At 43.1% G+C, this 27,876-nt stretch overlaps 2 protein-coding genes across 10 annotated transcripts in view; both read left to right on the forward strand.

Annotated features, from left to right (window-relative positions):
- Positions 1–1,202: 1,202 nt before the first annotated feature.
- On the forward strand, positions 1,203–5,333 carry PTH (parathyroid hormone). Its single transcript, XM_071456597.1, has 2 exons — positions 1,203–1,772; positions 3,547–5,333. The coding sequence occupies exons 1-2, from the start codon at positions 1,687–1,689 to the stop codon at positions 3,806–3,808; spliced, it is 348 nt and encodes a 115-aa protein (XP_071312698.1). The 5' UTR covers positions 1,203–1,686; the 3' UTR covers positions 3,809–5,333.
- A 2,688-nt stretch (positions 5,334–8,021) lies between these two features.
- BTBD10 (BTB domain containing 10) overlaps positions 8,022–27,876 on the forward strand; it is a 29,737-nt gene continuing 9,882 nt past the window's right edge. Inside the window, exons 1-3 of one of the 9 annotated variants that reach the window (XM_071456620.1) lie at positions 8,073–8,323; positions 8,840–8,873; positions 15,125–15,283. In XM_071456620.1, the coding sequence (XP_071312721.1) occupies positions 15,183–15,283 (101 nt within the window). In that variant the 5' untranslated portion in view covers positions 8,073–8,323; positions 8,840–8,873; positions 15,125–15,182. Of the gene's footprint in view, positions 8,324–8,839; positions 8,874–15,124; positions 15,284–22,270; positions 22,653–22,946; positions 22,968–27,876 lie in introns of those variants that run through there. The other 8 variants (XM_071456621.1, XM_071456619.1, XM_071456622.1 and 5 more) reach the window with 8 other exon arrangements.

Genomic DNA, 27,876 nt, shown 5'->3' on the forward strand with positions numbered 1-27,876 from the left:
ATTACTCTTATTTCCCACAAATATTAAAAGTATTATCTTTTCAGCATTTTGTAAAAATATTTAGTTGTAATTCTAGATCACTTACTGTCTCACTTAAGTTTTACCTGCCTGCATTTAACAACTCAAAGTTTTCTTTGCAATTCCTTCCAACAGCTTCAGAGCTCATGTTATCTTGGGCACAATTCTGAATTTAAAAGTCAAACTTCCTCCCAGCTTCCCAGGACTGACTTTCTGTTGAGGCCTCTTTACCCTGTAAATGAAATGTCAAATCAACGAAAGCATCTGAGGGTGGGTACATGAGGGTCAGGAGGGCGTGTGTGACAGTGACATCAACTGAGACAATAAAAGGGCTTCCAAGTTACTTAGAAGCTCTATTTTAAAGTTACATTTTAGGGGTCCACTAAACCAATTCAGTGGTCTTTAAATATACTTGACATCAAGAGACAGTCATCTGCTGACATACCCAAGCCAGAAATCTCTTAAAACATTCTGTCTGGTAAGTGTACTCTACTTTTTTCCAAGTTCTCTGGAAGACTTCTGAGAATATTTTATCGTTGATTCTTTACTCATTTTTGTGTTAGTTTCTTTTCAGACTATCTTAAAAAATAAGTGAATATTAGTAAGGTCAAACTGTTCTGTTATCTGAACTAAATTTGTGAAATGAAAAAGTCAGAGAGAGACAGTGAGTGAGAAATATATCTTGAAGTGAATTCAAGTCCTAAATTTATAATCCTGGGTTAGATGGACTGCCAGGACCTCATAGATACTGTCATGTAAGAGACTGTGTTACAAATGCTTTTCTGACCTTGAGCAAAGCTGCAGAAACTATTACAAAAAATGGCATTGTGGAGTTTTAGATCTCTTAGGTTTCAGTTACTCTGTATCAAATTTCTTAAGTGGTAATAAAAAGATGCATTTTCTGCCTGCCAATACTGAAAATCCAGACTAGAAACTGATATTGGAACTGGGTTGTTTTCTCCTGTTGTAGCATCATCAGTGGTAAATATTTTCTAAATATATTCCAAATGGCAGTTCTGATGATGATGTAAAAATCAGAGGGGAATTCATACAAGAAATGCAGGATTATCCTTGATAAAATGAAGGACATAATTTTGATTTTTCTTCTGTAACTCAATAGTGGCTGGGATAACTCAGTAGAGTTATGCCTCTGTGCAAAATTGTCAGGGCAAGTGTCAGCTTCTTCATTCTAAAGAATATGCAAAAGAAATAGAGAAATAAAGAAAGTTTTATTCTATAAATTTTTTTCATTTGGATGGCTATACACAAGTATCTCACTGGACTTGAAGGCTACAAAGTCATAATGATGATGATGACAATAATAATAGTAATAATGGAAGAACATGGTGCTTTTCACCCAATTATGCAAGAGATAGGTACCTAGATGATGATAATGATGGTGATGATGAGGATGCAGGGCAGCTAAAGCTGACCAAAATTCATGGAGATGCCCAGGGAGTAGCAATAAGTTGCTCACAAAATTAGTATTAGAAAGAAATCCTTCATTTGCATTCCTTTCTCTAACCAGTTTCAGAACAAAAGGTTTTTCAAAAACTCTTGTCTGATGTTTTTCAACTTTTTTTTCCCTAATTTAAATTTGTTTGGAACAAACAGAAATAACTTGAACTACAGACTTTACGTGTATTAATTTCTACTTTTGTAGACAAAATGACTTCTATAAGAAATCTGGCCCAGGCTGCAATCATTTTATGTGCCATGTGCTTTTTTACAAGCTCTGATGGAAGACCAATGGTGTAAGTACATTATCTCACACTGGATGGCTTTTGCTGCTCCTGAGAATGTGATGGTTTGTCTGTGCCTGTGTGTGTGAGTTCTGTGCCTCTGTGCCTGCTTGTGAACCCCTTGGCTCAGCTGGCCAAACTCTGTCCTCTAGAAACAGCTCTAGAGATCTCAGACACTCTGAGTGTATATGTGTATATATATATATATATATGTATGTATGTATGTATGTATGTATGTATGTATATTGAAAATAGGCAGCTGAGTAGAGGGGTAAAAATGCTGGAAGTCTTCTCTTATTATTCAAATTGGATAAGCTCCATGTCTTGGGGGTCTACACAGGTGAACATCTTTTGTACTGCAAGAATCTCGCTGTAACTCACACTTAGACACTAACACCCAGCAGCTGAGACACAAATCCACATGGAATCATGCTTCCTTAGCTCTAGTGATCACAGGAAACTACCACTATATAAATCCCATCGTTTCATTGATCACTTACCTAATATTATAAAAGCCCTAAGCTCCTCTGCAATAGCTGAACTAAATTATAGGAACAACATTGCCACAAAACTGAACTACTTCCCACTTGTGATGCCTTCTCACTGACATATTCATTACCAAGAACAAATCACCCCCCACTCTCTCTCTATCACCGAAGGTATCACCTTTGGGGACAGCCAAAGGTGACACAGAAACTCCATCATCAGGAGGCATGAAAAGGCACTTTATTATTAGAAATCTACAGTTCTTATAGAAACAATGGTGGACCTAAGACCTGATTGGCCTTTAGGAATCTTCTCTCACACTATTGGTGAACTATGAATAGCACACTCTGGAGAACCATATCTATAAACAAAGGTTACAGAAAGAGAAATAATAGTTGTTTGAATTCTTTCAGAGAAGTTTCCCACAGCTTCTACACAGCTTCCCAGGATTTTCCTGGCAGAACCATGTCTCTCTCTGTTCAGAGGATATGTGTGAGGACCCAGGACATCCCTCTGGCTGTCCTGAGCAGCCAAGACCCCGGCCAGGGGGCTCAGAGACCCTGGCACAGAGCCCAAGATGCCTGTGGTTTTGATTATGATCTGTGGAGCAAGTTACCAACCTTAGATGAAGATCTGCAAGCCATGACAAATTAAATAGAATGCTAGTGAATTTATCACAAGGTGAAAAAGCAGATTTTGGGATTTTTAGAATGGGGATTCAGGGGGCCAAGATGGAGGGATCTGGGCATGTCCAGCCTTTCTCCTTCTTCTTCTTGGCCTCCATCTTCTGCTGTGATGTTGGCACTTTTGAATTGGTTTAGAGTAGAAGCTCACTGTCTAACACAGGTGATAGGTATTGGGAAGTTATTGTAAACATTGTACACGTAGTTCTTAGGATAAAGACATAACACTGCCCAGGGGAGGCAGAGCGCCTTGGGTTGTCTTGCTGAATGGACCTTGGCAGGCCAGGAGAAGTAATTTTATAGATAAGACACAATAAACGACCTTGAGACCGAGAAATGAAGAGCTCTGGCTCCTTCTTCATGCACTGGGCTGGGAAAAGAGACTTTTGAACTCTTCTCGAGGTCACTCTGAGCAGTTTGAGATTACAACAGATATGTAATTACTACATCCCTCTCTTCTCCAGATGTCATTCTATGCCTTACAGATCAGCCAGGCAGCTCCTACAGCTATGTATTGTGATTCCTTACAAAAGTTCCCAAAGCTGGGCCTTTGGGCCAAGCTCTGGAGCCCAAGCAGGGCTCCCATGGGCCTCTGTCTTTGCTCTCCTTTGCTGCAGGAGAAGGTCGGTGAGCGAGATGCAGCTGATGCATAACCTGGGCGAGCACCGGCACGCGGTGGAGAGGCAGGACTGGCTGCAGATGAAGCTGCAGGACGTGCACAGCGCCCTGGAGGACACTCGCACCCAGAGGCCTCGCAGCAAGGACGACGTTGTGCTGGGCCGGAGGCTGCTCCCGGAGCACCCGCGGGCGGCAGCGCAGAAGAAATCCCTGGATCTGGACAAGGCTTACATGGATGTCCTCTTCAAAACAAAGCCGTAGTGAGAGCAGCCAGAGCATGTGTCTGTCCACGTGAGCACGTGTCTGTGTAGCATTGATCAAGTAGGGCATTTCATTCATATTTATTCCAGCTGCAGTAAGGATTAAAGGCTCTGTTCAAGGCTGTAGCCCCGGTGAGTGAGACATTTCACAACCAAATAATAAAATGTATTTACAGGCTACCCAGGACCACTGCTGGGTACATTTTGGCTGATGTATTTTGTAAATCGCCAGCATAAAAGGAAAAAGAAACCCAAATCAGTAAGAAAGCTGGAAAACCATTTGAGACCAGTTCTACAACTCTTACATGGGCAGCATTTTTGTGTAATCACCAGGTCTGCTTGTACTGTTAACCAGGAAGGAATAAATGCAGGGGAGCCTGTCTCCAGAAAAGGGCCTAGGGTTAAACTTTGTTTAACTTTGTACTAATGGAAATTCATAAATTAAACCCACATCTATTTTCAGAAGAAGGCCTAAAATCAGATGAACATTAATTACATACCAAAAGCTGCATGATAATAATTTAGGATTAAAGACTGCAAACAGGAAAGAAATAGGATAGGAAGGCAAAGCTTAAGATTAAAGTACAAAGGGATAAAATTAAAACAAATTCTGAAGAACTTTGCAAAATACAGAAACAAAGGGAAGGTTTGATTACCTTCTCCTCCTCCAAAAGATGAAACCCTATAATTAACTGCAGAAACAGTGGGAGCAGAGATGGTAGCACATCTGTAAGTCTGGCCCTAACTATAGAACTGGGAAAGGATTCTACACCAGACAATTACAACTGAAACAAAACTCTTGTGATATATACTTTTTGTCCCTCATTTTCTCTATAAACTATCTGTCTTTGAACTTCTGTATGTTGTGCTAGGCCTCATGTGTAATTTATTTGTGAGACCAGTGGTTCTCATGAATAAAATTACTCATTTCCCTAATCAATTTATTGTAGAATTGGGATCTCAGTTTTCCAGACCTCCAGAAGGAGACCCATTAACATGCAGAAGTCAACCTGGGAGAGGAACCATTAGCTGCAATACATTCAAACTCCAAGCAGGACTCAGAAAGAATTGTATAGGGAAAAATCAATTATGGCAATGGTTTTAAAAAGCAGCAAATACAAAATGACTTTGCATGGTGTGTGCACACATGTGCTCAGGAGCCCCAGCCATTTCTGATGAATAAGAAGGAATTCCCAGCAGGAATGCTGGTGGGTGCCTCCACATTTGCCACTGGCAGAGCTCAGACCCAGACGAATTGCTCTCTAAGCCCAAGTGGATGTTCCCAGGCTGGGTCTTATTTGTTTGTTTCATGTCTGGCACACCTTGGGGAGCCTCACAAAGCCCTCCTAACTCCCCACAAATGTAGATGCAACCTGGGGATGTGTTTGTAAGCAGAGACCTGGCCCATCCTCTTGGCCATCCTTGCAGCAATGCAAAGGCCGTGATGCTGGGAGCAGAGGTACAAGGGCTCTGTGCCAACTGTCTGCTTGTAGGATCGAGGCCTTAAGGTGCACTTTCTATTTATTCTTTAATCAGGCATCTGTGCTAACTTCAGTAAATAAAATTGCATTTTTGTACCTATGTCTCACTTCTATATTACCAAATAAAGTGGACCAAAAGCTCTTGGACATTATTTTAAAGCATAAGAACTGACTGGCCTGTGACTGTTTTGATATAATTTACAATTTGGGGTAAGACTATGAAGCCATTTAATTTTATGACAGCAAAATAAGCACAAAAGTAATGATGAGAGTAATTTTTATTTTTCTCTTCCATTCTTCCTGCATACAAAATCACAATAGTGGTTAAATGAAAAGTGTTTATCTAGCACAAACCCATTGATGTCTCCTTGCAATAATGAAACACGCATAAACTATATAGTCTTCAAGTGCAAAAATCATAACCTGTTTCATTTAGATCTAAAAAATAAAAATTCTATCCTCCAAACCACAATTCCTCCTAATCTTCAGCTACCCAATAGATGAATGCTGATTACAGAAATATTTAAAATTTCTGTACACTTACAGTATGACTTTTCAGGACTAGAGACAACATACTGGCAGATTAATTAGTGCTAGGTAATGCCCATTAAAAAGAAGATGTAATATTAATATAATTACTTACTAATTATCTAGAAAGTAGATTTGTTATGGATTTTCAGCTTAAACTTCTGATCAGTGTGGCAGCAGTTGCAACAGCAAAAGGTACAGTGTGGGGCAGAGGATATTATCAAAAACATTTTAATACCAAAAAAATGCAAAGATCCATCTTCACCTGGACGAATGTGCAATTTTGGTCATCTCTCTTTCATAGACTGAGGGGACCAGAAAGAGGATGGTGAGAAATTATAGGGCCACTGAAACACTTACATAAATCTAATCATAATAAATTGTAACAACAGCAGTCAGAAAAGAAATAAAAGAGGCATGATAAAGGTATATCAAATAACCAGTCCAGATGAGGCTTCACTGGGGTTGAGGAGAGGGGAAGGATCACCTTGCTTTGTAATCTGCCAAAGGGCTTTTTTGGCCTATCCTGTGCAGATGCATACTGACTGTACACACCTGTTTTTTATAGAATTCTCAGTGAAAATCAGTCCGGTCTCTCACTGGTGCCTCATTGAAAAAAACCCACCAATATCAGTATTGATCCACTGAGGAAACTAAACAGTAGCACATGGAAAAAAACCCCAACAAGCTCATGAAAGTTTAGCAAGGCCAAAATCACAAGAAGTCAAACAGAAACAAGAGAGACTGTGAGATCTGTAGGTAAAACCTCCTGCTGGCTATTTGACTGATTTGGCTTTTTAAGATGCTCCTGACCGTGCCTGCTGTAAATGCTTGTGTTTGGTGTTGCTTATTCACCACCGGGCATGTGGCATCTGACTCCTTGCCTTGTTTGCACATTCTGACAGCTTTTGTGCCAGCTGCTTGCCCCTCATTGTTCTGCTGCTGGCTTTCTAGAACTGGGTGGTTTGTCTCTCTGGCCATTGTTAAAGGACAGAAAAGAGAATTCATTCAACAGATTCATGGTTTGCTGTCTGTTGTAGCAAAGCTGCCATCCTTTATGGGGTGTTTGGATATGGCACAAGTCCTTGCTCTCTTGTCCCCTCTTCCCCTCCTGTCCCCAATGTGCATGAGGATTTCTAAAGTCCTTTCCCCTGGTATGGAAGTCAAACCTGCTTGTATTTAATAACAATGCATCAGAGAATATTTTAGAAAAAAGACAAATGTTTTCTTTAGATTTGAATCTATCTGGGGCTCGGTATTGAGTATTGCTCAGTATTGGGTTATTCTGCCTCCTCTGCGCCATGAGGGGTGGGAAGGGTTTAGTGCCATCTGTAACACTTCATTGAGGCTGCTTGAACTGCAGGACAGGATAGTTCTGCTGGGGTCTTATGGAATGACAGCCACGTCTACTAATTGTATTCCTAAACAGTCTGCAGGTTACACAGGCTCTGTATTTCCTCTAGGGCTGTACAAACATAGAGTTGTAACTAAAATCTGGAATCAGTTTTTGCCGGAAAATGGAGATATCAGAGACGCCAGCTCACCTAGATATAAACCGTATTATTTGGCAGCTGGCCCGCCATTATCCCCTCAGCGCTGCTCTTCAGGGGAGATGCCGGCTCCACAGAGGAGATCCCGGCTCTTCAGGGGGAGCCCGGCTTTTCAGAGGAGATCCCGGCTCCGGAGGGGAGATCCCGGCTCCTCAGGAGGGATCCCGGCTCCTCAAGAGGAATGCCGCTCCAGAGGGGAGATCCCGGCTCCTCAGGAGGGATCCCGGCTCCTCAAGAGGAATGCCGCTCCACAGGGGAGATCTCGGCTCATCAAGAGGATTGCCAGCTCCTCAGGAGGGATCCCGGCTCCTCAAGAAGGATCCTGGCTTCTCAAGAGGGATCTCGGCTCCCCGGAGGAGATCCCGGCTCCCCGCCCCGCCGTTCCCCACGGCCGTCGGGCGGCGCTCGCTCTCCAGCACCGCCCCGGCCCCTCTCGGCGGAAGGCTGCGCGGGGGATGTAGCTTTTTCTACGTGACTTGTCGCGATTTCGGGCTTGTTAATTCATTTCACTCCCCACGGTATTTTTCCGCTGGGTTTTTATTCACAGGCTGCAGGTTTCTCACCCCCCTCCCCGGCGCGGCCACGACCCCTCAGGGAGCCCCCGGCAGCTCCCTGGCAACGGCGTCCCGCACGCGCCCCGCCCCGCCCCGCGAGTCTCGCGAGATGCGGGCGCTGCCACCGCCTCCTCCGCGGCACGGGGGCGGCTCTCGCGAGAGCTGGCGGCGGTGCCGGGCCTGGCGGAGCGGCGGCGGGAGGCGGCCGCGCCGGAGCCGGTGAGTGCGGGCGGGCGGGCGCGGCTGGCAGGCCTTCGGCACCCTTCGGCACCCTTCAGCCTCCTTCAGCCCGGCATCCCGGGGCTCCCGCCGGCCGGACCGGCGCCGCTTCCCCTGCTGCAGAGCCTTTGGGATCGCCGGAGATCCCGCAGTGCGAGCCCCGCGGAGCAGGTGGCGCGTCCAGGTGGGTCGGGGGTGTCTCCTGAGGAGGGGGCTCCGGCAGCTCCCGGCTGCTGCGGGCGGCCGCGCCGCGGGGTTCGCACCCCAGAGCCCCGCAGACAGATCGGCCCCGTGCCTCGGCTGCTCTGTGTCGTGAGCAGGCTGGGCACGGCTGAAATCCCCGGTTTTCATCTTGTGTTGTTTATCGGTAGCACCTGCAGTCGCTGTGAGGCCTGTGCAGAGACAGTGGTGGTGCCTGACAGCCGTCGTGTAATTCCTGAGCAGTCATTTACCCTCTCAAACGATTTCATCATGAGTCCAGTATCTTTATGATTCTTTTTCTGTGTCACCATATTTTATTTGTAGAAAATATCAGCTGTTTATACAATAAATCTTTCATAGTACAATTACTTGTTGCAGTTGCCTGTCATAAGTTGTTTTTCTTTACATTCACTTTTGTCTGTAGCTACCATGTCTGCATCTTTTTCCTCTTCATCTCTGGTCCCATCCAATGTGTCACTTTAGAACCCTTTTCTTTCAGAATTTGGATCGAGCTCATCATAGACCTCTCCCAGGTTTGTTCCTGTCACTTGTCTGGCTTCTTTGTCCAAAGGAGTGGTTGAGCCTTGTGTCTTTTTGTTCTTTATTGTTGGCTGCCTCTTACAAATTCGAATACATGCTTAAAATCTGGCTTCTCAGTAGCCTTTTGACTGTTGACACTGTTCTCCTTACTTCTGTTTGCCTGTATTCTTCACGGATCACCTTCAGTGATTCATTTAAAGAGCACTTAGCTCTGTTGTTGCCTCACCTTTGTTGATCCTTTCCCTGGAAGATACTTTCTTTTCCTGCTAGGTTTGCCAGAGAACCCCAGTGTCCCAGAGAAGCAATTCAAATTATCAGCCTCACTATTGAGAGTTCATAACCTGGTGGTGCATACTTGTTATCTTTTTTCTGAGCTGAAACACGTGTCTCTGCGTCATCTGGTGTTGGATGCCTGGAATTTCTATAGCTTGAACACAAGTACAGTCAAAAGGAACTGGATGATTTTTCTTTTCCTTTTTTCTTATCCATTACCCTGTGGTTAGGGAAGACTGTTGCACTGTGTTTGGCAGGTCTGTCAGTGTGTCTTGGACTGAGTCTCTTGCAAAACATCAGAGATTTTATTTTCTTTTCCTATTAATACCCAGATTGCCAAAAGCCTTTGAGTATTACCCCTGGATTTGTACCATTTCTGTCTCCAAACCTCATCATGCATCCTGCCTGTGCTTGTCATTGCCCTCTGTGCAGATGGTGCTGTGTGAGGCTGCTCTGGGAAGTGTTTCCAGCATGTTTGTGTTTGTGTGTTAATGCCAGGGAACCCGGGGGTTAAGAAAGACGGCAAGCTAAAGCAGCTTTCACATCCCACATTAAATTCCTTCTTAAAGCCCACTTTTCCTTTTAGGCACAATTGCATTTGAAAATGGTGAACAGCTGATGTGTGGATGACATGACATTGTGTGTTAAATTAGTAACAGATGTCATCACTGTTGGGTTTTCTGTCACTTTGTTATAAACTGTGTGTTTTTGCAGCTTGTGTGCTTCAGGCTGGGGCTGCTTTGTCCTGTATTCATACACAAAGATCAGAGCCTCCCTCTGTGCCAGTTCCTTTCAGCACAGCTTTCCTTTAGCAACGTTGCTTATCCATGAAAGTATGTATCTCTTTAAAATACCTATAAAAGCTAATTTAGGCTTCATTTCAGCTGTGAAAAACTGTGTGGATGAATTTTCTTGCTCGCTGAGATGTGTTGTCTCTGCTGGGTACAGCCATGGGTACAGACCTTGCTTGTTCCTTCAGGAAATGTGGTTGCTGCTCTCGTGCCCTGCATCTCATCCCTGGTGCCAGGTGTGATGGAGCCCTGTGCCTGCCTGTGTTGGTGAGGCCAGTGGCAGTGCAAGGAGTTGGGTTCTGCTCCTTTTGCTGCCCTGAGAGCCATGATTCTGCTCTTGGAGGGAGGAGCTGCTCCATCCACTGGGCTTTGTACAGGTGGAGCTGGGCAGATTTCCCACAATGAGCCCAGTACAGAGGGGGAGCTGGCAGTCATCTGCCTCTTGCTCTTTGGGCTTCCAGTGCCAAACAGCTGTTCTGTCATCCTGTTCCCCTTAGGAATTAAAAAGTTAAAGCTTGCAGGCTGGTCACTAGATATCTGTTGTTTATGCTGCTGTAGATAGGAATACCACCAGCTTCCTGTGACTGCTCAGGTGTTTTTTTTTTCCTTTTTTTTTCTCCCCACTTGCTCATTAAGAGGAGCTTCAATCCTGATGTGCTGTGTTAATGTTGAGCCTGTGTTAATGTATTGCAAAGGATGTCTCTGAGCTGTGCTTTAATCAGTGTCAGTTTGATAACATTTCAGTGATGATGATTTATAAAGCTATTTTATGTGGCTGAATTGTGACTGATGTCTGCACTAGTTTGCAAGAAACTCACTTGACAGGTATGGATTTCCATGGTATGTGGTGTTTGCATTATGAGCATGTGTCCTTTGAACTGGATTTCTTAATTAGGATGTAATGTCACCGTGCTTGCATTCCCAGTAAATCTGACTTGGTAGTTCGTTTTTGTTGCTGCTGCTTTTGTGCTTTGATGAGTAGAGGCAGTGAACAGCAGACTGTCAACCTTTACAGAAAATCTAAATATTTAATCTGAGCTTTGAAGTTTCTTTATCACAACTAATGCCAAGTTTTGTCCTTGCTGGTGACTTGTGTGTTGGAGCTTCCTGATTATCCTGGGTCTCCTTTCCAGGGAGCAGGTTAGAGCAGAGGAACTTCTGAAACCTGTCCTGCTTTTGGAAATGCTTCTGACCAAAGCTCAGAGCTGAGTAGATGCCTGAAGTAGTTATTTGGTAGTTATTGGTAGTTTGGTAGATTACATGGTAGTTATTTGAATGTTTTCCTCAGTACTGACAGCAGGAGCCATCAGATCTTTGTTCTACCTGATGAGCTGGTGGCCAGAAGACATCTTGGCTCTCTGCCTCAAAATTGCAGGGTACTGTAATCATCATTTTTAGTAAGACTCCAGATTTTTGCAGCCTACAGGTATCCTCAGCAATTACATAGTGACTGGCTGGCTGGAAATGCATTAATGTTGGTTTTGATAAGCTTTACCTCTTTGCTGAAAGATTTCCAGAGAGCATTCTCTTCCCCCTCCTGGCCTGCAGTGCCTTGAAAAATGCAAGTCCTGCATCTCTCAGAAGTGCATGTCCACTTCTGTCCAGCACCTGATGGCTGAATCTCGCTTGATCTGCTCAGCAACCTTTGTGCATTCTATCTGGTCATGGCACAGAACTGAATATGCTCTAAGTATTATTAAAAATAATCTGTCCAACATCTATCACAAATTAGTGTATGACCCATCCTTTCATGAGCTCCTTAAGTAGTGCTGTAAACACCTTAATTAGTGTACTTTGCAATGTCTGGGGTGGCTCTACCAGATTGACCTTTCACTTGTCAAACCCACTGAGTCTTTACAATTCCCTTGTATTTCAGTAGCCTGCAACTTTCATAAATTAGTGATGATTCTGGCTTCAAGTTGATGTTAGTAAATCTGAAGTGTTCTAGCTGTCTGTGCTGAAAGCTTTGAAAATTAAAGTCTGCTTCCTGATTTCCTATTATTCCCTGTGATGATTCTCTGGAGTATTTGCTTTCTGCAGAAGGGTATGAAATCATTCTTTACACCTGGAGAATTACTAATTAGCTAATCAGAATGTCAACCACTTTGGCCAGTAGGCCAGTGTTGTGTGATCTGCTGAGGGTATTTGGATTTGATTCTTTATTTCGTGTGCTCCCAGTGCCTTTTCACCTTCACCAGCATTTCAGATGTGGTTCCTTGTTTTCATGGAAGGTTTAAAATAGTATTTGGGGCCAGGTACTCTTGCAGGGATTGTTTTTGGATTTTTCTTGTACACAAGGTCAGAATGTTCCTCAAAACATGCTTTGTTTATTGCCTGCCTTGTGAATCCGTGCCAAAAAACCCCAAAAAACAAACCACAGCTGAAACATTATTTTTTGCTGCAGGAAAAAGTGGGTTTGCAGAAGTGTTTAAATATTAATCAGGATGACTGGTTAGTTACTTCAGAGTTTATACAGCATTTTCTAATTGGAGAAAGAGACTCTTTTCAACAGAGCAAAACAAAAGAGTTCTTTGCTTATAGTCTTTAGTCTAAAGGTTTGTTAAAACTTAAAATTGAGAAGTACATTTATTTATAATCTGCACAAAAGCACTATCAGCAGTGGTCAAGGAGAAAAAATTGGCTGTGTTACAGCAAATTGTTTTTTATAGTAGTGTTAATTGCTGAGGGCCTTGGAGTGGAGGATGGAGGGAACATGTTCATAGTGTGACATGCTTGGAGCTAGACAAGAAGTTTCACGAGCTGTAGCTTTGGACACTTCGGATTGTTTCCCTTCTTTCCATTAGTGTGCCCTGGTTCTGAGCTGGGTGCCAGCCTGGCACTTCATCAGTGGCACTGCTGGGGTTCCCTGTGTGCTGGGAGTGCTGCTGTTCATGGGAAGCAGTTCCATCTGTTTGTTTCTGTCTGGCATCTCTTGTTTGTGAGGGCTTCAGCGTGGAGCTGCAGAGCAAAGCACGTGGAGGAGCTGATCCTGCTCTGAACAGGCTTTTGCCTTGAAGTGTGTGTGGACCTGCATCTTCCTGTTGAACTTTCATTGTAAGAAAGAAGGGGACAAGGCAGAGAGTGTGAGACAATTTAAGGAAGTCGCTTTAAATTGGCCTTTCAGCTGCAGTTCTCATAAAAACAGCTGCTTTTGCACATCTTCTGAGTACGAAAGCTAAATTCAAATATTGGCCTCTATGCAGAGAATCAGAACTAGGTTCTGGGTGCCTCTTTGGCACCTGCTTTGGCGTGTACCTGAGAGGGTGAGGTGTCTCTAAAGCTCTCAGATGGTTTGAAAGGGAAGAGAGGGTTTGTGGAAAGAAAGGAAAGCTTGTGAAGGAGCGTGGGATGCTCCACGAGCTGCAGTGGTGCTGTGGCGAAGGCTGGAGTGGGAGCAGGGCCGGCAGAGGTGGGCGATGGCGCAGCGGGAGCCGGGCTGTCCCTGCCGTTCATTGCTGCTCCTGGCTCGGTGTGCGCGGGCTGCTGTTGCCATGGGCAGCCGGGCTCGCTGTGTACCTGCCCGCAGAGGCCCCAGCTAATGAACACACTTTGTTTCAGCTCAGGATACAAAGTGTCTTTATTCTCCCCGGGCTCCTGTGCCTGGTGTTGCACCCCAGCTGGGAAGCACAGCTCCTGGGTTTAGAAAGCAGCCTCCCTTCCCCTGGTCTCCTTAATAACCCTTCTTCTGTTCTGACACAGGTTGTAGGTTTCTCCTTGTTTCTCCTGATAAATGTTTGCAGATCCTACAACCTTCTCTGTGTAATATCCTCACATATTGACTGTGCTTTGCTAACCTGACTTTCCAGGTAATACACAATGAAATGCTTATCAGGGTTTTTAAATTTTTTTTAATGAGAAAGTTGAGTATTTCCTGTAATTTTAAATAAAATGTTTTTTCCTCTTCCTGACTCTATATGGACACCTGACCATAGGAGTCTTCCCATCAAAGTGCATTTAATTATAGAAGCTGTAACAGGAAAAAGACCCAACCCTGTGGTGGAGACTGTATACTTTGTATTAAACCTGTTTGCTTGGGTAAAACTGAACATGAAGGCAAAACTTGGATTCAACCAACATTTTTAAGAAGCTTGTTCTCTTCTTCCCCTGTAATAAAAACTTTTGGGTCTAAATTTAGCTAGGAGAATCTATATTTGCCAGGAGAGCTATTTTATTTTCCATGACTTAAAGGACACTTTATTTGAGAAGTAACTTTGTTTTAAAGAGATCTCAGTTGCTTTGGGACTCACTTCCACGTGGGAGAAGTTTTATTGACTGTAATACAAGTATGTAAGGGTGGGGTGAGGTAGAGAGACAATGTTTCTACAATATGTAGCTTAAAATTGTAAAGAAACATAATAGACTTCCCATTACTAGGAGGGTTTATCTATCTGTAATTCATTTTTTTCCAGATGTTATGCAATCACCAGCTGCTCACTTGTGGCTGCTTTATAGTTTTTGTAACCAGGTCGTTCTGAATTCTCCAGCTCTGTTGCCACAAGCGTCACTTGGAGCTATGATTGAACACCAGTCTGTGGAGATTGGCTGTCTCTGCTGACAGTCACAGGGTGGTTTGAGCTAGGAGAGAATTCTGAAGGGAGTTGAACATAACATCAGACCCCACTTGAGGAAGGGTGGTTATTATATCTATTTGTATTAAGTTTTTGTGACTTCTCTGCAAAAGTCAGTGAAACTGGACCACATCGAGTGTCTCTAAGGATTGCTGTTAATTCCATTTTGTAGTGAGGACTCAGATGTAAATGTTAATTCTGTTTTCCTCTTGGTCAGCCATTCAAATTGTAAAACTGTTGGTCTCTGTTCTCCGCTTGGGATCCTCCTTTGAATTAACTTTATACATTTGAAAGAAAATCATGATATGTTTGTCTTGTGTTTTATAACCAGTGACTTTTCTGTTTGGACACAGTGAATTTAATTGTTGCAAAATTGAATTTGCCTGCCAGCATTTATAGAACTATATTTTTTTATAACAAAATACTCTTTTTAGTGCAGGTATCAGCAAAACGTGTAAAATATTATTGTCACGCAATTTCTGCTTCAGTGTATCCTGTTTTTCTGTAATCTGCATTAACAAAATCAAAACCTAACAACACTAAATTCTGCATGTCTGACTTTTTTTTCCTGTGTGGCATTACTTAAAGGTAAACACTGCTCTCTTAATGTAGGTTGTGAGTGCTGCATGTGTGCTTTTCAGAGCAGTAGTGTGAGGAAGCTGGCAGTGGAATGGCAGGACGGCCTCATCCTTATGACAGTAACTCCAGTGATCCAGAGAATTGGGATCGGAAATTGCATAATAGACCTCGTAAACTTTGTAAACATTCAAGGTAGGTGCTGTGTCCCATCTATTGCATCTCAAAAACTACACTCAAAGTCCATCCTAAAGGCTACTGTATCTGGTTGTGGCAAGTCCTGTCATAAACGTTGTAATTCTTCTTCAAAGAATGCTTCTTAACTATTTTAAAAGGTGTTTTCTGACCTGATTTGTCAGCTTCCCCAATCTGTGCTTAGATTTGTTTTGCCATGGGTTGCATTTTAGTCCTTAAAAAAAAAAAAACCCAAAAAAAAAGCAAACCTAAATGCCTTGTGTGCATATCAAAACACTGGTTGAGTGATTAAATATATGAATTTTTTGGGTGTGCTTGCTAGGAGTTACATCCCTAAAAATATGTGCAACTAGTCCATGGTGAGAACTAATAGCTGCTTGCATGCCAGTATCACTCTCTGTAGCACTTTCTTTGTTAAGCTCTGTGTCATATCTTGCTTTTGCCTGCATCCCTCACAGTAAGAATGTTTTTTTTAAATGCTTCTTGATTTGACAAAATGATGAAATTAATTAGTGTTTTTCCAGTGTACAGTGTTCAAAAATGAACTAAGCAAAGCAGTTAGTCACCTTGCAAATGCATGAGAAGAAACATATTGCTGGAAAGATATTTAAGCATCCAAATAAGTGTGTATCTTTCAAGTACTTTGCCCTTTTAGAAGTGCTAAATATAACTGAAATGTCTCTGTAAATGAGCTAAAATTGTTAGTTATTCAAGCTTTCCTACTGGCAAGATGATAGGGAAAGAGCTAAGGAGCATATTCAATACCAGCAACTCATTTCACATTTTACTGGTATAGATGCAGATAAACTGGACTCAAGTGTTGTCCAAAGTATTCTCTAGGCAATTAATACTGTGGGTTATTTTCCTGCCATTAATTCTTGAATGATTGTGAGAAATTCAAGAGGGCAGGACAAAAGAATGCAGCAGTAATTAAAAGGCTCACAGGGAGACCCATGTAAATTAGAGGCCTATGCTGTGAATAATGGAGTGGTTAAGGCAGACCCGAGGAGGGTGGCTGGTGCTTCAGGTCAGGGTAGGTTTGTGGGGTGTAGCTTTATACACCTGATTTTTTTACTCAGGGTAGGTTTGTGGGGTGTAGCTTTATAGGGCTGATATTTTTATTCAGGGTAGGTTTGTGGCGTGTGGCTTTATGCAGCTGATGTTTTTGTTCAGGGAAGGTTTGAGGAGTGTAGCTTTAAGCAGCTGATGATTTTTACTCAGGGAAGGTTTGAGGAGTGTAGCTTTCTGCAGCTGATGTTTTTATTCAGGTGCTGGTGTCTGGGGGTGGCTGCTGCAGCTCTGTTTTTAGGATTGCAGGGTGGCCCAGCCTCGGCAGTGAGCAGGGTGGGTGGCATGGGCTTTGTGTGGAGTGAGGGCTGGGCAGTGCCCCCACAGTTCCTGCTGGGCCCAGTCCAGGTGGTGACCGGGGATCTGGAATAGAACCTGAAGCTGTTCCGGGACAGATGAGCCGTGATGGGGCTGTTGGAAACTGAAAGGGGCAGCGAGGTCTGAGGGGTCTGACACCTGCAAACCCCCAGGTGCTCTGTGTGACCCAATCAGCAGGGAGGCACGGACACAAGCCTGGCTTGTCTCCTGCCAAGGACATGGCTGTGTTTGTCACCTGTCAAGGACATGGCGCTGCCACGGCAGGGAGAGCGCGGATCACAAGTCTCCAGCAACATGTGGGCAGTGGAGTTACTGCAAGTCTGGTGTCAGCAGTTCAGAATTGCCTCTAATCAACAGCTTCCCTGAAGGTCCAGAAGCTACTGAGTATCTTTGAGACAGGGAGGAACCCAAAGGTAAAAGAATGACTTCTTGATCAGTCACAGAAATGAGGGTGATGAGCTGCAGTCAGCAGGCAAGTTTGAAATAAAAGTGTGGTAGCTGGGAGCTGCAGCTGGGTAAATCCAACCCAGAGGAACAGGACACATGTCTGACCGTGTGTGGTCTGGGGTGGATTATCTATGTTGGAGAAATGTTTCAATAAAAAGCTCTGCAGCTTTCTGCAAAGATTATTTCATGCAGGTAGGAGTTAACTCAAGGACATCCATGGCCTGTGCTTTTCAGAAAAGCTACTGTTGATCTTTTCATGCAATCTGAATTCAAGGGTCACACATCAAAAGGTAGGAAGTCTATGCCTCAAAGATAATTGCAGCTATTGGACATATTTCTGGCAAAACACAATTTATTTCCAATGCTGAACAGCATTTTTATGGAAACTGTATGCTAGGGATATAGTACTCAAGCTAACATCTGATCATTTAAATTTTTTCCCCAAATAAAGTGGTTGTGGAAGTCTTTGAGAATGAGAATCTAAATAATAGTTTGACATTGTAATGGAATAAGGGATAAAAAAGGATAAATATTTTGTTACCTTATTCCTTTGAGACACTGGATTACTTCAGAGAATCTAATTATTGGAAAATGGTGTACTTTATTCAAAAGCCTGAACAAAATAATTGGATTTTGTGTGGTTGAATATGGACATATTACTGTAGTTTCTGACTTGAGACTTTTTCATCCAGACAAGTGAAAGTCTATGTGAAAAATACAGTGTGAGGGGAAAAATGCATCTGGAAGCACAAATTGTAATAGTATAACTAGAACTGTTATGTTAAAAGGTTTGAGTACTCCAGTCTTGTTTGTCTTACTCAAAATACACTTTGTTATCATCACGAAAGAGAATATTTCTGGTTTGGAAAACATAATGGTGAAATAAGAGCTTTGTAATAAATAATCTCAACAAATGAGCAATATAGGAGATAGATTCTTAGCTTGTCACTTCTTGGTGCTTTGGAGTGTTTAATCCTTCAGCCTTAACATTCTTAAAATAGCTTAGATAATTTTCTTGACTCATAGAAAACATAATCTAGGGCTGTGAGCAGCCCTGTGTGTAGGGCTTGTGTGGCAGCAAGGAAAGCCACGGGTCTGTTTGGGGCCAAGGACAAGGGGCAGAACTGTCCAAAGGGGAATGGATTGAATCCTTGTACAGGTCAGCATTATATCCTGTTCTTTCTAGTTTAGTGAGTGTCCAGTTTTATAAACCTGCCACGTTGTACTGTTGTTTTCTCTCTTCCTGTTTCTTACTTGTTCTGAGATGGGCAATGGAATAGAAAATTCAGAAGGGAGAGATGTGGAAAATTAGGACTAAAAATATAATGCATATGATCCCTGGTATAAATCTGCAGAGCCTGTCAGGATGAATTTATAGGGTGTTAGAGATGACTAAATAATCATACAAACAGTCTTGTTTGTCTAAGCTGTCACAGAAAATTCTTGCAGATGCTTTTTATTTAAGTACCTGAATAAGATGGAAGAAAATGTTCAGGAACCATACATTGAATTAATAGTGGTGAAGGTTTAAATAAATGGTCTCTGAATTAATTTCATTATTAGATGTTGCTTTTCTGTACTTTTTATTCTAATTTTCATCAGTTATTAGTTACATACTTGTGATTTCTCTATAGCATTGGAATTTTTTTTGTTGGAAGACTTTAATTCTAATTCTCTTGCACTGAGTGCTTTTTCTAGAGTTGCAGTGAAAAACCTTTGGCTTAAATTTGCCTCCTCAAGATTTGTCCTGGATTTTTCTAAGTCTGCTTCTGTTTTAGTCCCTTTTGACAGTTTCTTATTTGTTCATTCTGTTTAGATATTATTAGATCCAAAGTCTTGCCTGCACTACTGCATTTATGAACAAAATGTGATTCTGCTTTGATTCTGTTGCCATGACTCTTGGATCTTGGAAAATCTTCAGTTGCTTTTTAAATCTTGTAAATAGATGAGAAGTTTTTGTGCAGATGCTAAATGCTGGGATTTTTTCCCCCAATATTGTTTATGCCTGCTGGGAAGATGCATTCATGGGTTGTGAATGGAAGTACCACGTGTCTCAGCATTTTGTAAAGTACATGAAGCATCACCAGAAGAGTTCCTTTCTCATCTGTGGAAGGATATCAGAATGTATAATCTGTTTTCCACTGTGGGACGGGTTTTATTTCTCTTCCTGTGATTTCTGCAGTTGAATATTTTTCAGCATGGGGCAGGCCTGCACAAGGCATGGCATGAAAATAATGAGGCCTGATTTACCAGGGGCTCAGGTCATACTGTGCATCACCTGCTTTCAGTCTCTGCAAACATGCCTAATTGCAGCCTGGCACTGGCAGATCAAAATCTCCTCATCAAGGCTTTGTAGGCACCAGGATGGAAAGCCCTCAGGAGAAACTGAGGTGGGCTGGGGAGAGCTGGTCTTGGAATTCAGAAAAATGGGCTGCACTCAGTGAGAGCTTTCAAAAACACCATTCTGTTCATCTTCTGCAAGGTACCCAATGTATAGTGAGTGATCTTAGAGTTGTGAGGACTGGGCTTTTGATTTCCCTTTTGACATCCTTCATGTCTGCAATGACAGCTTATCGACACTGCTGAGAAGGGAAACCTAGCGACTTCCAGGGCTAAAGCACACACTAAATCCTCCTGAACTTCTTCAGCACCCAAATTGCCTTTCCCAAATGGTGTCAGATATTATTTGTGGTGGACTTTGGCACATTTAATTGGGACACAAAACACTTTAGAGGTGATTATGCTCAGAACTAGAATTTTTTTATGGACAACACTTCATTGTTTGTACCTCTGAGAATGGAAACTGTAATGGCTACGTAGTTTGTGTTTGGTCCCAGTTCTTTTGATCTTCTAAAGCTGTTTTTTAATAAATGGAGGCCCTTTCCAGGTCTAAGGTGGATAATATTGCTCTGAGTTTCTTAGTTTGATTTTTATTTAACTTCCATGTTGAAAATGCAGCAGAAATTGGTATAACATTCTTTTATGAAAGTCTTGTGTTTGGGAGCTTGGTAGAAGTCATAAGGTGTGAATGTGTTCCCTCCTAAAGGTTAAGTCCTTGCTGCTTTAAGAAATCCCTTTGGCAACTGAACACTCTGCTCATGAGATCCTTTCCTGAAATGGAACAGCATTACTAAGAAGTACATTACTCATGGCTGAGAGAACCCACTGAAGACCAGAATTATGTGAATATTAAAGAATTTTGAGGGTGGAAAGTGTTGACAGAGTTTCTGCATTGAGCTGAAGGAAGATCCCGTGGCAGCCCCCAAATTAAGCATTGAGAATTCTTTCTGAGGGCTTCCTTCCATGGAGCCCCAAGTCAATGTGGTTTCTGGGCTAGGTCTCCGTAAGATTTTCATGGGTGCATGTCCTGTCCTGAGGTGTGGTTTTGTGGGATTTGGGAGCCAATCCATCCATGGCGTGTTTTTTCTGCCTGATGTAGGAGTAAAGAAGAAAACACATCCTAATTCTGCTGTGGAGAAGAGACTCCATTTAGGGAACCGGGGTACTTTCTCTTGCTGCTGGGGGACTTTTCTATCAGAGGCAGAAAGTGCCTGAGAGAGGTTTTTCCAGCATGCTTTTCATGCAGCTTTTCCAGCATGCTTTTCATAGACATGTCTTCCTTGGCTTATATTGAAGGGAAGAACGGGCTTACAAGGTTGATGGTTATTCTTCCCCTGGGGCATGGGGAGGGTGCTTGTGTGAACCATCACAAGACCCTAAAACCAGGAGAAAATTCACTGGTTCGGGTAATTGAAATTGTATGAGCAGAAATCTTCCTTCCATGTGTGAAGAACTGACTCTTCAGCCTGGAGTGCTGATGTTCTCCTGCCTTTCTAATCACAAGTCTCTTGTTTTTCCTACTGACTTCCCTCTTTATTACAGCAGTCATTTGCTGAACAATCGTCCTCATTTCTTCAGCTTGCATCGTGTTTTAATTTCCACCCTACAACATCTTGATTGTTATTTATTGTAGGACTTACTTTTAAGCTATTCCTCCAGTGTGTTTTGACTCCTTAAAACAGCCTGCAGACATTCTAAAAAGAATCATTTAAAGAAAGCTGTCTCATAGTGCCTAGTGTCTCATCCTGCCAAAAAATCTTTAGAAAATTTTACGGACTTGAGTATTTATTTGCTGTGTTGCTTTTTGTGCTTGGTGGGCTCACCTTGATGACCTGTTGATGTGAAAATGCACAATGATTTCTGATCAGTAAATGTACACATTAATATAATTATATACTAATTGTGAAAAACGCCAATCACTTGTTTTTAAAATTTTAAAAGTTTAATAGTAATAAAATGGTTATAAAAATAGTAATACAATTAGAGTAATAATAATTTGGACAATTTGAATTAGGACAATATGAGACAATAGAAACAAAGGGTTACAGACAGTCTGGGTATCTTTTTCTGGGAAGCACGAGCCCGAAAAAGGACCCACGTTAACAGAGGATTAACCCTTAAAAGCAACAGCCTGTTGTATATCCATACACCTCATACACGATGCATAAATTCCATTCAAACACAGGATTCCGTCTGAGCAGTGTCAGTTTCTTCCTCCAAATCTTAACAGCGCCTTCGAGGCGGGAAGAAGTTCATTTCTCCTGCTAATGGGGCAATAAATTCTCTTTCTCTGAAAGATTCAGGTGTCCTGTGGCTGCTATCTCACTGTGAGTCCTTTCTGTAAAAAAAGTATCTTACATAGCATAGTTTCTATTTTAACTTTTTTTATAACCTAAAACTATATTTACCACACTACTTAAGAGAATTAATACAGCATCACTTTCTAACACAACACATATAATATTCATTTCAATATTTGCGAAAATGCAATCATAAAATACATGCATTTTTCACACTAACGATGTTTAAGTTATTTCAAAGGAGAGTAATATTTCCCTAGCTTAAACTTTCTGGAAGAGGGGCGCCTGTAGTTGAAAATGGAGGTGGTGCAGTTTCGTTGTGGAAAGGCCCTTGCTGTAGGCGCTGATGACCTGAGTGTCAGGTGCATTCATTCTCAGTGTGAACGCAGGCAGACGCTGCGGGAGCAGCCGGAGCGTGCCCGGGGCTGCCGTGGCTCTGCTGTGGGGCCGATGCGGGTCCGGAATAGCTGCGGCAGCCGGCGCTGCCTCCCTCCGTGCCCGGTGCCAGCGGCGGCCCAATGGCTGCGGGCCCGCGGAGCTGCGGGGTCACACGTCAGCCAAACGCGCAGCACGCACGGCTGAGTCAGGCTCCGCCACCATCCCGCTCCGCGGGCAGCGCGCCGCGCTCAGTGCGCTTCACGGGCTGGGTGAGAGCTGCGGCCGCTCATCCCCCAGCGGATGTGATGGAGGGAAAAGTAAGGCTCGCTGACGGTGCCGTGGGCTACTGAAGAAATATGATGGAAATATCAAATATGCTGAACTTAATAAGTAATGCCAAAGGATGCTGATCTGGATTTCAAAACTGCCTTTTTGGAAGGAACGGAATTCCTTTGTGCTCTGATTCCAAAATTGTTCCCATGCTTCTGTGTTTCCTCCCTGATAGACACGAGAGGAAGGTGCGTATTTGTTAACAGGAATAACGTGTGGGCATTATTCAGGAGAAGAATGAGGAAAAGGCAGAGTACTGTCCTTTGTGTGCACAGGTCAATTGAAATGTCTGCTGACAAAGAACAGGCTTGAGGGGGAGGAAGAGGGACATAAGCACTGTCGTTGTGTAAGTCCTGGCAGGATGAGCAGAAGGGATTTCTTCTAAAGCCTCGGAGCATGGCAGCTGTAACTTAGTGCACAGATAAAGCTCTATAGCCTGATTCTACAAGTGTTGATTATGAGAATCACCCTAGAAAAGGATGGATCTAAGTTTATATTTTAAGGTGAGTTAATATAAGTTTTAGAAATAGATGGAGGGCGGGGAGAAATGGTAAAAGTCTGGGTTAATTTTCCACTGCTATGTTCTTTTCATTTATTTAAGGTTTTAGGGTGGGTTTGGGAGTAATAAATATATTGGTTAAGCACCATAATTCTGTGTAGACACGAGCTGCTTGTATAAAACAAGTATATTTATTGGCAGTATTCAGTAGGATGCACATGGAGCTTTTATGTTGGAGTACAAGCTAATTGTTTTGGCAGTAGAATTAATTCAGTCTAATGACTTCTTCTAATAATTAGTAATATATTCAAAGCAATCTGTTGTTATGTATAAAGACAAACTGAAGCTCTCCTTCCACAGATGACTCCAAAGCATCATTAAATTGAAGAGCATTTACATTTTTTAAAAACAGCTCTTCCCTTAACTACAAAAATAGGAAGCATTACCAGTATGACAAGTTGCCATTTTCATGGTACTTTTTTTTCCCTCCTTCACATCATATTAAATAGATTTGCTTAAATAAAACCTTGAGTTTATCTGGTTTTCTTCATGAGGCAACTGCTTTTAAAGAAAATGCCTCATTCCCTTACAAAGACAGAGCTTCCTTGATCCCTGTCTGAAGGGAATTTAATTAAATTAAATAATTTCTATGACTGAAATAATTTCTATGACTGCCTTAAAGTTCTTGAATGGGTGTAGTGCACATGTTCCAATGTTCCTTTGAAACCAGGGAAAAATGAGTATTGAATTTGTGAATATTGCCAAAAGACATGAATATTCATGAGATTGTTTATTTGTTTTGGTTTGGGTTTGTTTATTGGGGAGAGTGGGGGGGGGTTTGTTTCTTTTTTTCCCTGTAGAAAAGTAATTGATAAAGCAGGATGTTCTTCCTTTCATTAACTTTTGGGTACTAGGTGGCCTTACATATGTGGGGCTTTTTCCAGCTTTAGTGAATGAAGGGATGAGGGTTTAAAATGGTGTTTTCTTTGTTCTTTTTCCTCTCTTACACTTTTAAATTAAATGCAATGTGTCCTTCAGCACGCAGGAGAAAATTCTGCTTATGGGTTGGGGCAGTGCCTTATGGCTTCCCCAGCCCAGAGTGCAGGTGCTGGTCATCAGCTGAGGAATCCATCGAAAGCTGGCTTTGCCAACACTTCCTTTCAGGGTGAGATGGTCCTTGCAGCTTCAGGTCTCTTTCTTGGAGGCTTGAAGTCAGGCTCTGTGCAGGCTCCACTGGGTGCTGTGGCTGAGATCTGGGGTGAATACAGCCTGGCAGCCATGGCTCCCTGGCACTTGGAACTTGCAGTGTTCCACTGCTGTTGGAGGAGTCCTGGTGGTGTGTCTGGTCTGTGTGGTGCTTCTGTGGAGCACAGGAGTTGCTGTCTGCCTCTTCTTCAAACGGGGCAGCTCTGCTTTGGCCCATCCCACCTCCACTGGTGTAGATGGGAAGGAAGCTGCAGCAGCACAGCTGTGAAACTCCCAGTAAATGCCAATTTGTCATGCCTTCCTCACTGGGACCAGGTGTGTCCTTAGTCCCTCACCTTGCTGGTGTGCAGTGAAGGCTTTGTGTGCTCCCTGCAGAAACAGCCTCTGACCCACTGGCTTTGTTAGAGGGGGAGAAGAGGAGAGGAGGTGACCAAGTCCTTCTATCAAATAGATCAAAATTATTTGGTAGTTCTGATGTCTTCCTTTTTCTTTGAACACTTGCAACTTCTTCTAAAGCTTCTTTACAGGAAAATAAAAGTCACAGGTCTTCTTTCATATATACTGGCCACAAATGAGCTCCTTTTTCAGAGTAACAATAGAGCAGCTCAGGGACAGAGCTTTTCTGGTCAGGTATCACAGGGTAAAGCCAATGATATGCCTGTCTATTTTGACATGCTAAGCTCCACCTCTATATTTTGTCTTTGTTCAGATTTAAGCTCATGTTAGTTTTCTTGTTCATTGTAGAGCAAAGTTGTATTTAAGGGTAGCATTGATCCGAGCCCTCATGCTGTTAAACACATGGAACCTCAGGTTTGTTGGCTGCATATCCAACAGATCAAAGAACTGGTTTTTGTGACCTGTGACTCAACAGTGATGAGATTAAAGACTGACATTTTAGATGGCTCTTACTAAGATGAATGAAGATTCACAGGCTCACAGAATAATGAGGTTGGAAGAGACCTCTAAGATCATCGAGTCCAACCTGTGCCCTAACACCTCAACCAGAGACATGGCACCAAGTGCCATGTCCAGTCTTTTTTTAAACACACCCAGAGATGGTGATTCTACCACCTCCCTGGGAAGAGCATTCCAGTGCTTTATTATTCTTTTGGTGAAAAATTTTTTCCTAATATCCAACCTGTACTTTCCCTGATGTAGCTTGAGACTTTGTCCTCTGGTTCTGTTGGTGCTGCCTGGTGGTAGAGACCAACCCCCTCTGTCTACAGCCTCCCTTCAGGAAGGTGTAGAGAGCAATAAGGTCACCCCTGAGCCTCCTCTTCTCCAGGCTAAACAACCCCAGCTCCTTCAAACATTCCTCACAGGGCTTGTGTTCCAAGCCCCTCACCAGCCTCGTTGCCCTCCTCTGGATGTGCTTGAGCATCTCAACATTCCCAAACTGGGGGGCCAGAACTGGACACAGCACTCAAGGCGTGCCCTCAGCAGTGCTGAGCACAGGGGCAGAATTGACTCCCTGCTCCTGCTGGCCACACCATTCCTAATGCAGGCCAGGAGCCATTGGCCTTCTTGGCCACCAGGGCACATTGCTGGCTCATGTTCAGCACCCCCAGGTCCCTTTGTGCCTGGGCACTGTCCAGCCACACTGTCCCCATCTTGGAACCTTGTAGGGGATTTTTGTGGCCCCAAGAACTCAGCACTTGGACTTATTAAACTTCATGCTGCTGGACTCTGCCCATCCATCCAACCAATCTAAGTCTCTCTGCAGAGCCCTCCTTCCTTCCAATAGATCAACACAAGCTCCCTGCTTGGTGTCATCTGCAAATTTACTAATGAAGGACTCAATGCCCTCATCCATGTCATCTATAAAAATATTGAACAGAGCTGGCCCCAGCACAGAGCCCTGAGGGACACCCCTGGTGCCTGGCTGCCAGCTGGATGCAGCGCCATTCACCATCACTCTCTGAGCCCAGCACAGAGTGCTCCTGTTCCAGCCCAGGAATGTGCTGTGGGAGACAGTGTCAAAGGCCTTGCTGGAGTCTGAACAGACACATCCACAGCCTTTCCTGCATCCACCAGGCTGTCTGTTTCAGAAGCAGTTGATTTACTATTCAAGGATGGTGTCCTCCTCCAGCTGGCAGCCTCTACCTCTCTCCAGTGTGCTGTGCTGAGCTGAATTGATGGCCCAGGCTCCACAGGGATGGCTGTGGCTGGCAGCAGGAGCAGGATGGATAATCTCTGAGCACTGCCCCTCTCCTCCAGGCTTGCTGGCTGCTGGCAGCAAAGCAGAAGCAGCCCCAGTTGCATTCGGGGAGGTAGAGCTGTGCCTGCCATGGCCCTTCCTTGGGGCACGGCTCCGGAGGAAGCTGAGTCAGTGGCGCTTCCTGTAGCACCTGTTCTTGCCAGCTCCTGGAGGAGATTATTAACTAGGGTTTGCCCTGCTTCACTGGCAACTCTGACTCACTGCTTGGAGCCTAATGGGGCTTTAGATGGTTTTCTGGATTAAGAATCACATTTTAATTACCTTCTCTGTTAAAGGGGAATTTGTGTTTGCTCTGCCAAAATGTGTGATAAGCCTGCATCCCATTACAGTGGTTCAGTTTCATTTTCTAGCGTGTTTCCCTTATTTAAAGCAAATAGAGCTCTTTAGTTGCTGAGAAACTGTGAGTCATGCATTTTGATACTATAAAATGTAACACCTGCAAAACTCTGTTTTCTCACAGCATGGTTGGAAATGTTATCAGGTCTAGGATCAAAGCTGTGCTTCAACAGAGGCCTGGTCACATGAGGCTTTATTGGGATTTGCAGAGATGTTTTGTCACCAGACTGCTACGTAGGTGTTTGAGTATTCCACACATACACACCCGCCTTTGTGGCACCCTTGATTATACCATAGCATGCAAATATAAAGATGCACAGATGAGATACAGAGCTTCTTTAAAAAAAAAAAAATCACAATTTTTTGGAAGTTTAGCTGTGGTAGTAATGAATATTGTCGTGTTTAAAATGGGGCTAGACTTTGGTCTTGAATTTGAGACTGTGATCCATGTTTCTAATCATTTATGGGGATATTTTGTATCTATTAAAATTGTTACATTATGTATGTGTATATCTGTCTCAAAGGAAAGGTGCAAAGGTTTTTCTAAATTGTTGATACTGTTTTTGGCTTTGTTTGAGGGTTTGCAGATCTCACTCTTGCAAACTTTTGCACAATTCACTTTCAAAATAAAGAATTTGCCTTTCTCTAATAGAGAGGTAAAACAAGTAAGGAGACATGTTAGCTGTGCTGAAATGTTATAAATTTTAATACCTTCAGAACTTCATTGGAAGTCCTCAGGAAATTTCTTTTTAATGGAAGTGCTTGGATCATTATTCTTGGACTGTAAATCTGAGCGTTTTCAGCCAGAAGCAAGGCTTGCAGTTCTTTTCCCTGATTCAATAGACCTTTGGCTGACTCCACATCCCAAAGATGCATTTCTTACTGCAGCATATTTTAAGCTTGGCAGAAAACAGGATTGCAGTAGACTCCCTCTGCACCAAACTTGTGCTTTGTCAACAGGAGATCCTGCCCTCGTTCCAGCAGGGCAGGGAGAAGCTCATGTGCCATAGTGAGAGGTACATTTCTGACTCCTTGCCTTGTGCTAAACACTCATCTGTCACAGCCTTTTTGTTCTCAGTTAAGCTCCTTTTCTTATCAATCTCTGAAACCTGAAACTGCAACATCTCATGCTAGTAGAAAGCCTTGATTTTTT

The sequence above is a fragment of the Agelaius tricolor genome, unplaced genomic scaffold (assembly GCF_023055355.1).
Source record: "Agelaius tricolor isolate 1412-34295 unplaced genomic scaffold, bAgeTri1.0.p SCAF_62, whole genome shotgun sequence".
NCBI classification, from domain to species: Eukaryota; Metazoa; Chordata; class Aves; order Passeriformes; family Icteridae; genus Agelaius; species Agelaius tricolor.